Consider the following 18,416-nt stretch of genomic DNA (forward strand, 5'->3'; position numbering starts at 1 on the left):
TGATTTACTTAGAGTGTTACCATGAATACATTGTTATATGTGGGGCCAAGGAGGTCAAAGACTTCCTTGGAGTATATATGCCTTATGCCTGACAGAAGAATCTCTGGGTCAGAAGATAAGGACAAGTGACATGAACTCTTATTATTTTCAGAATGTAAGCCCAGTTGAGATTATAAATATGTATCATTTCATTTAGGTCCACTACATATTTATAATCTCAACTGGGCTCACATTGCAATCCTTTTTGTCCCTTCCTGATTGAATCTTTTATCTCCCTCCATCCTTTCTCAGGTAGCTATGATGTTCTCTCTTCTGAAAGCCCTTTGGCCTTCTTCTCAACTTATTATCCACTATAAAATTCATCCATCAGTTTCCCTATTTCTCAAAACCCTTTTATATCTTTAACAATTTTCTCCTTCATTCTAGTAAGAGAAGTGATGACACTTCTTGAGCTAGCTAACCCTAACTCTTTTGACCTTGACCTTCTCCTTTCATACATCTAGGAGTTTCCCCCAGAAGTGTTCTTATTCTTATTTCTTGTTCTCCCTCATTTTTAACTCTTTTTGCCTATTTGGCAAGTTCTCAAATATTAGTTTCTTGTTCTTTCTCCCTCATTTTCATCATCCCCTTATCTACTGACTTGCTCCAGCATACAAATATATTGAGTTGGGTTTTCTCTTCCCTTCTAGGTAAATGATTACACACACACACACACACACACACACACACACACACACACTTGTGTATACTCACAAATATATTCCTACCCTCTTCCTTGAACTTTAGTATATGATCACCAGTTGGCCTGTTGAACATCTTGAATTATAGGCATCACAAATTCAAGATGTCCAAAGGAGAACTTGATACATTTTCCCCCAATTCCTCCTCTCTTCTGAGCTGCTCCATTATTGACAAGGGTAGTCATCTTTCCAGGACCCAGATTTACAACCTTGTTCCCATTCTCTACTCCTGACAAAATTTTGCTTTTTACATGTCTGATCAGTTACTAAATCTTGATTTTTTTTTTCTGCCTTCACATTTTTTTCTGGTATATATCTCTTATCCATATTCACAATTATCCCTCTCCCCATACTATAAAGATTCCTAATTTGTTTCTCTTTTTTTAAAGAAAAGCCATTTATTGGCTTATATCTTTCCCCTTTCACTTCTATGATTCTAGAAAACTATTTTCATTTGCTGCCTCTACTCACTATTTGTTCATTTTCTAACACCCTGCTATCTAAGTTCCTTCAATTCTAATAAAACTGTTCTCTCCAATATGTTCTCTGCTCCTCTAACTGCTAAATCCAGTGGATTTTTCTCAGTCTTTCTACTCACATGTCTTCTTTATTCATATTTTGGTAGGGTTTACTACTCTGACTTCTCAGATGACTTCTCTCTTGAGTTCTGTGACATTACTGTCTTCTGGTTCTCCTTTAACCTGGTTGACTATTCCTTCTCACTTCCCTTGCCTGGATCATTATCTGTTTCCTACCACTAAGTGTGACTGTTCCATAAGATTCTGACCTAGGCCCCCCCTTACTGCTGGATATTCTTTTCTATGATGATCTCATTTGTTTTCTTTAGTTCAGTTATTAATTCTGTGCAAATAAATACTTCCCAGAACTATAAATCAAACCTTGATCTCTCTTTTTTTTAGGTTTTTTTTTTTTTTTGCAAGGCAATGGGGTTAAGTGGCTTGCCCAAGGCCACACAACTAACTAGGTAATTATTATGTGTCTGAGGCTGGATTTGAACTCAAGTACTCCTGACTCCAGGGCCAATGCTCTATCCACTGTGCCACCTAGCTGCCCTGAAACCTTGATGTCTTTATCCTAAACTTCATCTACATTAATCACCTGACTGTTTGGGTCCGTCTTGATAACCTGTTGACACCACAAATGCAACATGTCCAAAACAGTTCATTTTCTTCATCCACATGTGTCTCTTCTCTAAATTTCATTATTTCTCTTGAAACCTACCACCATTCTTCTAGTCTTCTAGGTGTATAGTGATGTCACACTCTCTCCTAGCTAGGTGGCATAGTCAGAAGACCTGAGTTCAAATCCAATCTTAAACACTTACTAGCTATGTAATGCTTGGAAAGTCAACTAACCGCTCTCTCCTTCTTCAATTTTCTGTTAAATGGGGATAATGATGATGATGATGATGATGATGATGATGATAAACACCACCTTCATAGGATGGTTGTAAGAATCAAATGTGATATTTGTAAAATGTTTTGTATGGTTACCTGACTCATGTACTTATGATGCACTTAATAAATGTTTATTTTCCTCTTTCCTTCCTCTTTTCCATTAGTCATTTACCTAGTCTTGTCATGTATATCTTCATAGAAATCTTAAAATCATTATAATAATTAAATTATAATATGCTTAGGTTATTAGTCTCCTAATTGGTTCCCTTGATTCTAGTCTTTCTCTCTCTTCATTCTTTATACTGATGCCAAAATACCCTCCTAAGATACAAGTCTTGCACAAAACTTTTTGAGTGGCTCTTTATTGCCTAGAGCAGTGGGGCAGAAGTACTTTATGTGAAACATTAGATGATCCATTAGGGTTCAGGAAAAGCTGTTAAAATTTCTTTAGATTTCTTATCTTTAAAAAAAAAGAAATTAAGTTTTACTCAAATTTAATACAGGGATTAATACCAGCACCATTACTCAGTCCATATATCAGATGGCCATGTGTTACATATGATACATAAGCTATTCTAAGAAAGAAGTAGAAGTTCCATGTACTGTGTAATTGGTGGTGAAACTCCACATTTATTATTTTGTTCACTTTTAGGGAATTGTGGCATGTTTCATTTTCTATGTGTTCAAGTAAGTGTGTTTATATATTTTGTTTCTATTCATTTTCCATTTACCAAGCATTTATTTTTTCTTCCCTTCCTAAAAAAAAAAGAAAAGAAATTTGAAACTCATGTAACAAATAAATATAATCAAGCAAAGCAAATTCCCATACTGTATCCCAAAATGTGAGTCTTATTCTCCATTATGGTTCTTTCACTTCTCTAGGGTGAGTTGGCAGTGTTCTTCCTCAGTAATCCCACAATAGTTCACTAACTATAGTGAAACTAGCATTTATAAGGCAAATGGCCTAAAAAGATGGCAGCAAAAAATGGTGTTAATAATTGGAACATAATCTGTTAGAAACCAGGAGGGATGGGAATTCAGGGAAGCCTGGAGGGATTTGCATGAACTGATGCTGAGTGAGAGGAGCAGAACCAGAAAGACACCATACACCCTAACAACAACATGGGGACAATGATCAACCTTGATGGACTCTCCCATTCCATCAGTGCAACAATTAGGGACAATTTGGGGCTCTGTGCAATGGAGAATACCATCTGTATCCAGAGAAAGAATTGTAGAATTTGAACAAAGACCAAGGACTATTACCTTTAATTTAGGGGAAAAAAGACTGATATCTTACTGTCTGATCTTGCTATCCCTTATTTTACGTTTCTTCCTTAAGGATATGATTTCTCTCTTACCACATTCAATTTGGATCAATGTATACCATGGAAGCATTGTAAAGACTGACAAATTGCCTTCTGTGGGGGAGTGGGGGGGAGGGAAGTAAGATCAGGGGGAAAATTGTAAAACTCAAAATAAATAAAATCTTTATAAAAAAATTGGAACATAAATAAGGAAAAAGGAAGTAGCAAAAATCTACTCAGTACAAATTGTTTATCAGTTACATTATGAGATAAATGTAGTGATGATCTTATCTGATCTGATAAATCAGCCAAAAAGATTATCAAGATTACTTTGAATATGAATTTATATCTATTGCTTTTTTGTTTTGGGGGGTTTTTTTCTGTGTGTTTTTGCAAGGCAATGGGATTAAGTGAGTTGCCCAAGTTCACACAGCTAGGTAATTATTAAGTGTCTGAGTCGGACTTGAACTCAGGTCCTCCTGACTCCAGGGGCCGGTGCTGTATTCACTGTGCCACCTAGTCATTCCTAGAACTCAAATTCTTAGAAAAATGCATGTTGGAAATTATCTTTACATGAAATTGAAAAAAAATACTGTTAAGTTAAAAAAAATTATTCATATTCCTCTTCATTTTCTGGCTTCTTGGTAACTAACTTTATTGTTCTTTTTTAGATTGTTTAGATGTTATGTCTATAGGAAACAATCTCTTCTTTTTTTTTTTCTTAGGTTTTTGCAAGGCAAATGGGGTCAAGTGGCTTGCCCAAGGCCACACAGATAAGTAATTATTAAGTGTCTGAGACTGGATTTGAACCCAGGTACTCCTAGACTCCAGGGCCAGTGCTCTATCCACTGCACCACCTAGCCACCTCTATAGGAAATAATCCAAAGCCAAAAGGCAACAATGGTACTGTTACCTTTCCTAGCACCTTTCTTATGTTTCATTGGCCTGACAATAAGGCCAAAAATTCTAGGTGACCAGGGCCACCAGGATATTTCAGTGCCTCTGCACCTTCCTGTTCTTCTATGGTTCTCCATTGGTATTTGAAAAGTTGGGAGTTGAGGTAGGAGAACAAATGAAATCAGTAAGCATTAAATGTCTACTGTAAGGCACTATCCTGAGTGCTAGAAAGCGCTTACTTAGTTCCTGGCTTAAAGGAAACTTCTCTATTAGAACATTTGCTTTCTGGGTGAAGATTGTCTCCTTATAATAGTAATTTAGTCTTCATAAACAAAGATTTAGAATTGGGAGGCACTTCAGAAGTCATCTAGCCCACACTCCTCATTGTTGTATATAACATGTTTACAGATTAGTCCTTTTTGGTTTGAGGAATTAGGATTAAGGGAAAGAGATACATAAAAGATAATTTTTTATCAAGTATTCATCAGATTCTTATTTTTTTGCTTTGTTTTGTTTTTCTTCCTCTGGATTGGGATAACATTGTCCATAGCCAGCCTAAAACAGTTGTCCTAGCTCTCTGAACTGCTGAGAGGAGCTGCTTCCGTCAAGGTTGATCATCTCACAATGTTGTTCTCTTGGTTCTGCTCCCTTCCCTCAGCATCAGATCCTCTAACTTATTCCATGCTTCTCTAGTCTGACCATTTATGGTTTCTTATAGAACTATAATATTAGCCATTCCCCAATTGATGGGCATATCCTCAATTAACAATTCTTTGCCATTGCAAAAAAAGAGCTGCTATGAATATTTTGGAACATGTGGGACTTTTCCCATTTTTATATAATTTCTTCTGGATAAAGGCCTAGAAGTGGAATTGCTGGTTTAAAGGGAATGAATTTTTTTTATTGCTTTTTGGACAGAGTTCCTTATTGCTCTCCAGAATGGTTAAATCCATTCACAGCTGCACCAGCAATGCATCAATATCCCAGTCTTCCCACCTCTCCAACATTGATCATTTTCCTCTTTCTCATCTTGGCCAATCTTACAGGTATGAGGTGATAGCTCAGAGTTGTTTTCATTTGCATTTCTCCAATCAATAATTTGATTTGCATTTTTCTAATCAATCTCTAATCAATTTTTATATGATTATATATAGCTTTAATTTCTTCGTTTGCAAACTATTCATAGCCTTTGGCCATTTAGCAATTGGAGGATGGCTCATAAACATAAATTAGATGCAATTCTCTATATATTTTAGAACTTTATTTGAACTCCTTGCTGTGAAGATGTTTCCTAGCTTTCTGCTTTCCTTCTAATTTTGGCAGCATTGATTTTATTAGTGCAAACCCTTTTTAATTTAATATAATTAAAATCATTCATTTTGCATTTTATAATGTACTCTAATTCTTGTTTGGTCATAAATTTATCCCCTTTCCATAGATCTGTTAGATAAAGTATTTCTCAGTCTATTAATTTATCTGAGGTGTTGTCCTTTATGTCTAAATATTGTATCCATTTGGACCTCATTTTGGTATAGAATGTGAGATGTGGTTCTATCCCTAGTTTTTGCCATACTATTTTCCAGTTTTCCCAGCAATTTTTGTGAGTTCTTATTCAAGAGGCTGATGTCTTTGGGTTTGTCAAACAGTAGATTACTATAGTCATTTACTGGGTTTCTTTTGAACCTGTCCTAATCCACTGATCCATTACTCTTATTTCTTAACCTGTACCAGGCAGTTTTGATGACTGCCACTTTATAGTACAGTTTTAGATCTGGTAGAGCTAGGCTACCTTCCTTTAATTTTTTTTCATCAGTTCCTTTGCTATTCTTGACCTTTTGTTGCTCCAAGATGAATTTTCTCTAGCTCGGTAAAGTAGTTATTTGGTAGTTTGATTGATTTGGCACTGAATAAGTAATGTAATTTGGGTAGAATTGTCATTTTGATTATATTAGCTTGACCTGTTAGCAAGTGACATTTTTCCAATTGTTTAGATCTGACTATTTGGGTGAGAAGTGCTTTAAAATTGTGTTCATATAATTTCTAGGTTTGTCTTGGCAGGCAGATTCCCAAGCATTTAATGTTGTTTATTGTTATTTTAAATGGAATTTCTCCTTCTTTCTCTTGCTCTTGGGCTTTGTTGTTCTTCTATAGAAATGCTGATGATTTATGTAGATTTATTTTATATTCTGCCACTTTGCTGAATTTATTAATTGTTTCAAGGAGCTTTTAAGATTATTTTCTCAGGTTCTCTGGGTAGACCATCATATCATTTACAAAGAGTGAAAGCTTTGCTTCCTCATTGTCAATTCTGATTCCTTCAGGTTCTTTTTCTTCTCTTATTGCTACAGCTAGCACTTTTTTTAAAAGATTTTATTTATTTTGAGTTTTACAAATTTTCCACTAATCTTGCTTCCCTCCCTCCACCTCCCACAGAAGGTTGGTCTTTACATTGTTTCCATGGTATACATTGATTTAAGTGGAATGTGATGAGAGAGAAATCATATCCTTAAGGAAGAAAGTATAAGAGATAGCAAAATTACATAAAAAGATAATGGGTTTTTTTCCCCTAAATTAAAGGTAATAGTCTTTGGTGTTTGTTCAAAACTCCACAAATCTTTCTCTGGATACAGATGGTATTGTCCATTGCAGACAGCCCAGAATTGTCCCTGAGTGTTGCACTGATGGAATGAGCAAATCTATCAAGGTTGATCATCACCCCCATGTTGCTGTTAGACTGTGTAGTATTTTTCTGGTTCTGCTTATCTCTCTCAGTATCAGTTCGTGCAAATACTTCCAGGCCTCCCTGAATTCCCATCCCTCCTTGTTTCTAATAGAACAATAGCTACAGCTAGCATTTCTAATATTATATTGAATAATAATGGTGATAATAGGCATCCTTGTTTCCCCCCTGATTTTATTGGAAATGCTCTGAATTTATTCCCATTACATATAATATTTGTTGATGGTTTTTAGATAGATACTATTTATTATCTTAAGGAAAACTCCTTTTATTCCTAAACTTTCTGGTGTTGTTTTTAATAGGAATGGATGTTGTATTTTATCAAAGACTTTTTCAACATCTATTGATAATAGTATGATTTCTGTTGGTTTGCCTATTGATGTGTTTAATGATGTTGAGTGGTTTTCCTAATATTGAACCATTCCTATCTACCTGGTATAAATCCAACCTGATCCATGTGTATTATCCTGGTAATAACTTGTTGTAGTCTCATTGCTAAAATTTTATTTAAAATTTTTGCATCTGAAAAAGCTTTTGACAAAATACAACACCCATTCCTATTAAAAACACTAGAGAGTGTAGAAATAAATGGATTGTTCCTTAGAATAATAAACAGTATCTGTGAATCCGGGGTGAAACAAGGATGCCCATTATCACCACTACTGTTCAGTATCATATTAGAAATGTTAGCTTCAGCAATAAGAGAAGAAAAAGAAATTGAAGGAATTAGAATTTGGAAGGAATTGCAGATGACATGATGGTCTACCTAGAGAATCCAAAAAAAATCATCTAAAAAACTACTAGAAATAATTAGCAACTTTAGCAAAGTTGGAGGATAAAAAATAAACCCTCATAAATCCTCAACATTTCTATATATGACTAGCAAGATACAGCAGAAAAAGCTAGAAAGAGAAGTCCAATTCAAAGTAACCTCAGACAATATAAAATACCTGGGAGTCTATTTGCCAAGGCAGACTCAGAAACTTTTTGAAAACAATTACAAAACACTTCTCACACATATTAAATCAGATTTAAATAACTGAGCAAATATCAACTGCTCATGGATAGGTCGAAATAATATAATAAAAAATGACAATTCTATCAAAACTAAATTACCTGGGTCAGCTAGGTGGTGCAGTGGATAAAGCACTGGCCCTGGAGTCAGGAGTACCTGGGTTCGAATCTGGTCTCAGACACTTAATAATTACCTGGCTGTGTGGCCTTGGGCAAGCCACTTAACCCCATTTGCCTTGCAAAAACCTAAAAAAAAAAAACGCCAAAAAAAAACTGTTTAGTGCCCTACCAATCAAAATGCCAAAAAATTACTTTAATGAGTTAGAAAAAATTCTAAGTAAATTCATATGGAGAAATAAAAAAGTCAAGAATTTCTGGGAATTCAATGAAAAAAAAAGTACAAAAGAAGGTAGCTTAGCCTTACCAGATCTAAAATTATATTATAAAGCATCAGTCATCAAAATTGTCTGGTATTGGCTTAGAAATAGAGTCGTGGATCAGTGGAATACACTAGGTGCAATAGCAGGAAACGATTATAGTAATCTGCTGTATGATAAAAACTGTAGGGAAAATTGGAAGTTACTATGAAAGAAACTTGGATTAGACCAACACCTCATACCCTATACCAAGATATGATCAAAATGGATACAGGATTTAAGACATTAAAACAATATTATAAGCAAACTAGAAGATCAAGGAGTAGTTTATCTGTTAGATCTATGGAAAGGGAAGAAGTTTATGACCAAGGAAGAGATGGAGAACATCATTAAAAACAAGCTAGATAATTTTGGTTACATTAAATTATCCTGGTAATAACTTTGCACAGACAAAACCGCTATAACCAAGATCAAAAGAAATGTAGTTAATTGGGAAACAATTTTTACAACTAGTATTTCTGACAAAGGACTCATTTCTAAATATACAGAGAACTGAGTCAAATTTTAAAAAAGACAAGCCATTCTCCAATTGCCAAATGGTCAAAGGATATGCAAAGGCAATTTACAGATGAGGAAATCAAAGCGATCCATAATCATATGAAAAATTGCCCCAAATCACTACTTATTAGAGAAATACAAATTAAAGCATCTCTGAGGTATCACCTCACACCTCTCAGATTGGTCAATATGACCAGAAAGGACAATAATCAATGTTGGAAGGGATGTGGGAAATCTGGAACACTGATGCATTGTTGGTGGAACTGTGAACTCATCCAGCCTTTCTGGAGAGAAATTTGGATGCCCAAAGGACAATAAAAATATTGTATACCCTTTGATCCAGCAATACCACCACTGAGTCTGTACTTTGAAGAGGTTATGAAAAAGGGTAAAAACATCACTTGTGGGATGCCTAGGTGGCGCAGTGGAGAGAGCATCAGCCCTGGAGTCAGGAGTACCTAAGTTCAAATCCAGCCTCAGACACTTAATAATTACCTAGCTGTGTGGCCTTGGGCAAGCCACTTAACTCCATTTGCCTTGCAAAAAAAAAAATAGGCAGTGAGAGAAATGTAGTATATGAAATGGCTCATAAATTATAAATCTAACTTAGAAATCATTGGGAAATCATAAAAATTTAGGTTTCAGTAGGACTAGAAAGATCAATCACAATAATAATTACACACACACACACACACACACACCCCTATGCATACATTTAATGATTTGGAGTTTATAAAACACTTTCTTGTATCAAATACAATGGTCTCCAGGGAAGTTTAGGATTTTGTCAGCTCTTGTTTAAATATATTTTGTTTCCCTCCTCTTGCTGCTGTATAAATTTTCTCATCTCCCTCAGCTTGGATTGGTCATTACTAGAATGGCCTCCACCTATAGGATAATGTGAAATTCAGAGAATATATATACTTCATGTATACCCTAAAAAAAAAACACAACACTTCCTAACAACCTTGTGAGCTAGTATTATTCTCCTCACTTTCCAGATGAGATATGTGAGAACCATAGACAAAATTGCTTACTACATGATCTCAGTCCAAATGCCAAAATATGGTGATGAAGATGAGAATAATGATGATGATGATGATCAGAATTTCCAGTAATTTCTCTGAATAAGGGAAGATAATAACTTGCTTGCAGAGACTTCTATTCAGTTAAGTGTTTAGTTTTTGGATGAGGTACTCAATTGGTATTTTAATCTTTATGATCATAAATTTCAAGTTGGAAGATATTTCAGAAGTCATCTAACCCAATCTCCTAATTTTTACAGATGGAGAAAGTGATACTCAACCTCACAGGTTGTCTTTGGAGAGTCCAACAAAGGAGGCTATGGAGTTATTTTCATTTTTCTCCCCCAAAGACTTGAACCCAATCCCAAGTTAATTTATAGATGAAATGAGAGGACAACAAAGAAGAGGAAAATGGAAATTATATGTCCACATTTCCATATCACCCTATCTTCATTAGTGACAGTGGAAGTACAACATTTGGAATATGATCACCTGAACAACTGATTTGTTGAAATAGCACCTTAGAAAATAAAATCTAGAATCAAGACCCTTGATCATCTTACTTTTAGTGATTATGATGAGCATAAATAAAAATACCATTCTGAAGATAATTGTAGTTTATATGCCAACATCGGTTACCAAGAATTATGAGGTAGGGAAATTCTACTAATAGTTTAACAAGATCAGTGGTATAGTTTGATATTTAGTGACCTTAGTGCCTACATGAACATGAAGACAATATGGGCTCCTATTTGGGGGAATAAAAATTAAACTTTTGTAGACTAATTAGAATCTTTGTATTTAATGATGATCAATGTTTTGTTCTTTTAGAAAAGATTTGGTGCTGGATCCAATGAGCCTCAAGCAATATCCCAGAAGTTGAGATTGTCTTTGTCTTATTATACAGCACACAGCAGGTCCTTAATATTTCATATAAGTAGTAGCTTTCTGTGAGTGACCAGGTCATACTTCAGCTGTAGTAAATGTCAGAATTACCATGAAATTAGATTATTATTCATATGTTAGCAAATATAAAAATTTTGATTACTATCATTTTCTTCCAAGCTTAACTGAGATAAAGTAGAGACAATGAATAATTCAGAGAGCCCAGAAATTATCTTAGCTTGAAAACCCTAATTTATTTTCTTTAATTTTTTTTCAAGTGGAACAACATGGCAACTAAGGGCACCATTGGTTTAGAATGTTTATTAATTTGTAAAATACTATGGCTAAACATGATGGCACATGCTGATGCTAGGAGTTGAGAAATTCTGAACTGAACTAGAATTAAAATAAGTTGGGTATTCGTAAGTCTGCCACCAAAATGGTGAATCCCTGGGACCAGAGTGCCACCACACTGCCTATGGCTAGCAAAACCAACTTGTGTCAGAAAAACTAAGCAAATTGAAACTTCCATTTGGATTAGTTGGGGTCAGTCAATTGAGTGGCTATTTTATTAATTATGTATACTGTATCATCTTTAGATACAAGACTTCTGAATAGCTTAAACTGGGTGAGGTCTCATATATAAAATGGAGGGTGGTAGAAGATTACATTGAATATTTGCCTCTTAAAATAATGAAAAACAGTGGAAAGAAAAACAGGTCTATTAGAAAACTTAGCAGAAGGTTTACTGAACCTAATCCCAAGATGATTTATAGATGAAATGGGAGGACAACAAAGAAGAAAAAATGAAAGGTATGCATCTATATTTCCATATTACTCTATCTTCATTAGTGACAGGGGAGGCATCATATTTGGTTTTGAACACCAAAATGACTGATTTGTTGAAATGGTACCTTAAAAAAGAAAGATTGTCTGGATCAGACCAAGTGCTTCTTGAGGAGAGCTATGCTGCAAGTGATGGTCTGGAAAACTTTTACAGATAGGTTGTTTTACAAGAGAAATCAAGGTGGGGAAGATTCTGAAGAGTGGAATAAATCATAGATTTTATCATTTCCAAAGATGATGACTGAAAAGCCTTCAACCCATGTGCTATGTCCTGGATAGTTGTTGTCATGGTGACAACTCAGTTCAACTCCACCCCACCCCCACCTTTGCTAATTTCTAATATGAAATGATATTAAATAGGGAGTATTCTTGATTGCAGGTATTCATTCATCCCTGTGTTCGATTTTGTGGTTATTTTCTAATATTTCACTCTAGATTTTGTTTCTGTTTTATTATATATATATATATATATATATATATGTATGTATGTATATATATGTATGTATATATATATAAATTATTTTTGTTTTTTAATCCTACTTTTTAAAATTATGTTTTATTAAATCAGTTGTTTAAGTTTCTTTGCTGATTATCAAGTTAAATAAACTATTAATCACTATTGCTAGCATTTTTAGATACATGTAAAATGATAGGATAGAGGGCATACTTGTTTCACTCCTATATTTATTTGGAAAACTTCTAGTCTGGTTGTTTATCATATTTCTCAATATCTGCTGTAAGATTCAGAGAAAGAAAGATTTCCCTCTACTTGGGTGAGACCCACCCTGTGTTTTGTGCTGTTATTATGTAGATGACTTCAGGTTTCAGAACATTACAAGACATTCTCAGTGAGATCCAGAATTACTCAAGAATTTGGCCAGCAACCATATAGAAAAGAGTTAAATGGATATAAAATGTCTACTATTTATTCAGTAAATTAAAGACAGTTGTCAGGTGTTTGCTATGTTCAGAATATTGGAATGGGTACTGGGGGGTGTAAATACAAAAAGTTAAATAATCCTTAGTCATGGGGAGCTTGCATTCTAATAGAGAAATATGGATAAAATAAATATAAAGAGAACAAAAACAAATGAATGCAAAATAGTTAAATTCAAGGTGGTTCGAAAATGAAGGCAAGTTGATATTTGAGCTTTGTCTTGAAGGAAGAAAGGGATTCTCTTAGGTGGAAGTGAGGAAGGAATCCATTCTTAGTAAAGAGCTTATTCCAGGTTTGAGAAATTTCTTTTTTTTTTTTTCCCTTTCAGGCAATGGGTTTAAGTGACTTGCCTAAGGCCAGACTGCTAGGTAATTATTAAGTGTCTGAGATCAAATTTGAACTCAGGTCCTCCTGACTCCAGAGCTGGTGCTCTATCCCCTGTACCACCTAGTTGCCCTGAGAAATTTCTAATAGAGATGCATGAGTTGGAGTGAATTACACTGGATTGCAATGACTGAAAGGGGAGCAATCTTTAATGAGGGTGAACTGTGATGACATTGAGTGGGGTGGCCAATCTTTTGAGTTTAGGACATCTGAGATAAGCTCTCGAGATGGATAGTGTTTTGGGTCCACAATCAAATAGGAAGCAGATTGGGTTTGCTTACATTTATTAAATTATGTGGTTTTAGTGGTCTCATACCTTACTGCGGCAAAAACTGTCTATTACTACCATACTCCCATTAGTATGCCATGGCTATGAATCAAGGAACATAATGATCTTGGAAGAAGAAATTGCCGATAATCCAAACATCAATGGAAAGATGTAAAGCTGGCATAAAATAGGCTAGTATGTATTACCAATAGGGATTGGCAGGCAAAAGGTGGTTTTAAAATACATGATTGAGAATAAATATAAATGGAAAAGAAAGGTTGGTTAAATTGAGACAAATGGATAGCCTTCCATTTGATTTCCAAATCAATTCCCTCAAGCTACTAAAAAGAAAACCGAAGCAACAACACACCAAGAACACTTCCAGTGCATTGCATAGAACTCTAAAAAGGATTTATTGGAAAATACAAACAAGAATAATATAGGATGAGAACGCATGTAAAAGTTGTCATATATATTAGTGAAGGGATATACTTACACCAATGATTACTTTTGATCTGCTAAAATACTAACCCTCAGTTTAGTCTGGGTTAGGAAACTGTTGATGAGCAAATTCTGTATTAGGGCTTCACAGAAAGAGAAAGATGGATTTGGGATGAGCATATTGAGGGATGGGACAGCTCCTTAAAAAGGTTAGAGTTTGAATTGGGTCATGAAGAATGAGTAAGACTTGGATTGGGAGATACTAAAGCATAAGTATAGGCATTTTAGAATCCCTTTGGTTAAAATCTCTATCATTTATAAATTTATTGCTGCAAATGTTAATCTGGAAGGGATGGTAGGTATCCAAAAGCAACAGATGCAAATTTAATTGCTTTTCTAGCATATCCATCTAACGAAAATTTCATAAGCAACCAATAAGTCTTTCCAAACCTATACACAGGCTGCTTCTCCATATGGTGAATGAAGAAGAGTGATTATATGAAGCTTATCAGCATGTAAATAGATGGTTTGACTAGAGTTTATCATGTAAAAGTTGCTTGGAAAAAGTGACATGAAAAATTAAAAAATAATGTGGTATAAAATAAAATAATGTGGTATAAAAGTGGAAAATTAATTGCCACTAAACTCCCCGGTGTGAATGGAAGGAACCTGATTAAAATGTAATTGGGAAATGTTTAGCACAATAATAAAGAATACTGTACGTCATAGATAATGTTAATTTGTAATTTTCTAAATCAACATGTGGCTATCAAGCATCAGTTTCTATTTGAGTTTGATATCACCCATGAAGTAAATATGTTTTACTTTCATGAGTTCTTCTTGCTTTGACTTAATGCTGTGTTTTGCTTCCTCCTCCCTTGTCACTTCAGTAATGTACTTATACACACACCCCAGGAGTTCTCAGTTTATATTTTAATTATGGTGTTACCATCATAATAATTGTAATAAATAATTAAATTATATGGCAACAATAGTAGTTAGCATTTTAACAATTTTTAAGTTTCCAAAGTGATTTTTTACACTTATTAATTCATGTGATCCTAACAACAGCATACTGTAAGCTCTTGCCCCATTTTAAAGATTAAAGAAACTGAGAATGTGATTTGCCCAGGACCACACTGCTAGTGAGAGTCTGAGGCAATTCATTTTTCCTGATTCCAAGTCCTTCCCTTTTCAGTGTTATTTCTACTTATTTGCCCAAGATGATGAGACCTCTTGTAACAATCAGATATATTGTATTTTAAACATTTGCCTTTTGGGAAACTTGAAAGAAATTTTGGGTTGTTTGCCATATCACCTTTCAGTATAGCAAATACTAGAACTAAAAAAGGAACTAAATAAGTACTAAAACTTTCCTATTTAGACATAGTTGTGGAAAGTACCTACTAGTTATTTGTTTTTCTATTTTTAGTCTTTTTGTTGCTTGAGTAACCTGATTCATCTGTGAATTGCTGAGTAGTAGTAATAGTCCCTCTTCCACCTTAGAATTGTAGACTTTTAAATTTTTATTTATTTTTCCACTATCTTTTCCAAAAGGGAATACATCCTACTTGGAATTGAAATGAAAATGAGGAAAACTGGGTAGTAGCAGTTGATGTCATGACTGCTAAATTATGTACTTTTTTCAGAGGAAGAGAGTTAATGGTTGGGCTCACTAAACTATGTAATTAATGTTTTGTTCCCCCTGAGCGCCAAGGCTTGAAGTGGTTTGAGCAAAATAAGGTTGTTTCTTGTTTTCCTCTGTAGTGTGACCAATATAAAGGATGTTGGTGACTATTAAAAATGTCAAGGCATTGTCCAAGTTGCCAGGTGGTGATATGAGTATCTTGGAGAAGTGCTGCCAGTGGGAATAGAAGAGTAATTTTGTTGCTGCTGGTCTGAATAATCTTGGCACAACTGAGGCTGTGTTCCCCTTCCTTCAGCCTTCCCACTCCACAGAACAGAGACTTCCAAATATGAGAAAGAAATGAAAGCACTGTTCTTTCATAGCATTATTAAAATCTACAATTTTATTATCTTACAAATGGTACCAATTGTGTGATTTGGCAGACATTAACCAAGAATGAGTATTGAAGGCAGTTCAGCTAATGTTGACTAGTATCAATTGTTGGTGAGATTTTGTGTTAGGTGGGCGCTTCCAGGAATTTTTCAGCTAGTAAAGGAGTGTACAAAATTTGTGTATATATGCACAAATATAACGCTGAGTCAAGGTAGAAATGTGTCTAAGAGACATCAGAAGAACTTTGTTGAATTATGTTAATCCTGTCCCCTGACATTTATTAAATGTTTGTTGACTGACTATTGCTCTTTAAAGACTAGATTTTATCTTGAAGTACATACTTAAAATTTGAATGTATGATGTTTCTCTACTGCTTGACTCTGAATGCATTTCTCCTTTTCTTATATTTCAGGACTTATTGTTGGGGTGATTCTAAGGTACGGCATTCCTGCTACCAGTGGCCATGATAAGTCTCTCAGCTGTTCTCAAGAAGACAGACCATTCAGTACTCTACTAGTCAATGTCAGTGGAAAGTTCTTTGAGTATACACTAAAAGGAGAAATTAGTCCCGGAAAGATCAACAACGTTGAACAGAATGACATGCTGAGAAAGGTCAGTTGGACTTGGCAAACTTTCATTGTTGTGATTGATTCTTGATTTTCCCCAAGAGGAATAAAATTGCCTTCAAATAAAGAGCAGTGCTTTTCCCACTTCTGGTTTAGGTCATGGAAGGGAACTTAGAAGACATCTAGTGGAAACCCCTCATTTCTATTATTATAACAACTCAGGCCTTCCTTTCTCTAGGTCCAGCCTTCTTTCCAACTGCAGTTGAAGAATTAAGACCCACAGAGGTTAAATGACTTGCCAAAAGTCACACAGATAGTAATTAGCAAAGCCAAGTTTTGAACCTCTGTATTCTGACTTCAAATCCTGTTCTGTTTCTACTGTACTATGCTCTCTCTGACATCTTAAGTGCTAATGAAAAAGCGAGCACCTATACATTTGAGCCTTTTCTTTTTTGTAATCTGGCGTGGACTATTTGTTAACCTTCCCTTGCCTTTCTTCCCTTCTTTTCCCTTGCCTCTTTTTCCCTTCTTTTCTTTCTTTCCTCCCATGCCTCCTGCCTTTTCTCCTCTTTTCCATTTTTTCCTTCACTCCTCCCTTCCTCTCTCCCTCTTCATCTCTTTTTTTTATCATCCATTTATTCACTTGGAGGCATCAAGACTTAGTGGATAGAATGTCAGCCTGGGAGTTCTGAAAACCAGGGTTCATATCTTGCCTCTATCCTATATTGACTTTGTGCTCCTTGGCAAATCATTTGGCCCTTGGTGCTTCTCAGTGCTCTTGGTCACCTCTCTCTCTGTGTCCAAGGTTATGTTTTAAAGAGGTGACAATCCACATCATTAAAGGGAGGTACTTCATTAGAAGTGCCCTATATCTATAAAATCATCTCTAATGTTATCTTTAGTCTTTCCTTTATTCAGCAAATTCATTCAACAGTATTTGCCTTGGAAAGAACATTGGATTGTGAATTAGGTGAACTAAATTCTAGTCTCCAGTTCTGTCTTAAGCTTTGTGACTTTGAATACATCCCTTTGCCACTTCACTTCCCTTTCCTTGTCTAAGAAAGTGTATTGGACTAAATTATTTCTAGGACCACTTGCTATCCCTCTGATCTTCACAAAACATTTCAGGAGCAGCACTATGGATGGTTGATAGCAATAGCTTAGTTTCAGCTAAAGCTTTGGTGTAAATGAAGGGTAGAGAATTTGTCATATTATAATCTTAACCCAAACATTCTCCCTTGGCTTCTCCACCCCCACCTCCCACCACCCACACCTTTTCATTTTACATTATAAGCTGCTGAGTCATTATGAGATAAGGGTGTTTTGTTTTTTTTTTTACATTAATGATTATTAGGAGAAGCAAGAGATGCAGATTTGTTAAAACAGATATTGCTTTATATATAAAGTTGTGTTTCTCCCCCTCACCTCACCCCAGTCAGGGCATGAATTCTCTAGTAGCCAAGATTGCTTAAAGTCCCCTCTTGGTTGTGGAAAGGGAACAGCAGGGGCAGTCTGGTCCCTCTTCCTAGATTCCCTTAGATCAGGGATTCTTAACCTTTATTTGTGTTTGAGATGTGACCATCTGGTAACACTTGTGTGATCCTTTTTAGAATAATATAAAATTTATAATAATATGAAATGGAGAAAATTTCAGCTAAAGGTTAATGACAGTAATATATCCCTATGGACTTCAAGGTCTATGGAATTTGCAGTGTTCTTGGTTTGTACAGGCCTCAGGCTATGGGCGCAGGAGCCAAAATTGTTTGTTTTAGTTATGCTAGAGTCTGCTAACTTTTCCTGAATAGTGGGAAGAAAGAGATTTTTGTTTAAGATCAAGGTTTTTCTTCATTTCCAATATAGATGGAAATAGACTTCCACTTAAAAGGGGGTGACACTGAGGTAACTGGTGACCTGACTTCTCTCTTGAATTCCAATCTCATATCAGCTACTGTTATTTAGGAGGGGATATTTCTCAAATTTAACATGTCAAAAC

At 35.2% G+C, this 18,416-nt stretch overlaps 1 protein-coding gene across 1 annotated transcript in view; it reads left to right on the forward strand.

The window, feature by feature from the left end:
• Positions 1 to 18,416, forward strand: part of SLC9A7 (solute carrier family 9 member A7) — a 203,715-nt gene that overhangs the window by 56,699 nt on the left and 128,600 nt on the right. The window contains exon 2 of the mRNA XM_074213704.1: positions 16,270 to 16,469. Within this exon, the coding sequence (XP_074069805.1) occupies positions 16,270 to 16,469 (200 nt within the window). The remainder of the gene's footprint in view (positions 1 to 16,269; positions 16,470 to 18,416) is intronic.

This window comes from Macrotis lagotis, chromosome 1 (assembly GCF_037893015.1).
Source record: "Macrotis lagotis isolate mMagLag1 chromosome 1, bilby.v1.9.chrom.fasta, whole genome shotgun sequence".
Lineage (NCBI taxonomy): Eukaryota > Metazoa > Chordata > Mammalia > Peramelemorphia > Peramelidae > Macrotis > Macrotis lagotis.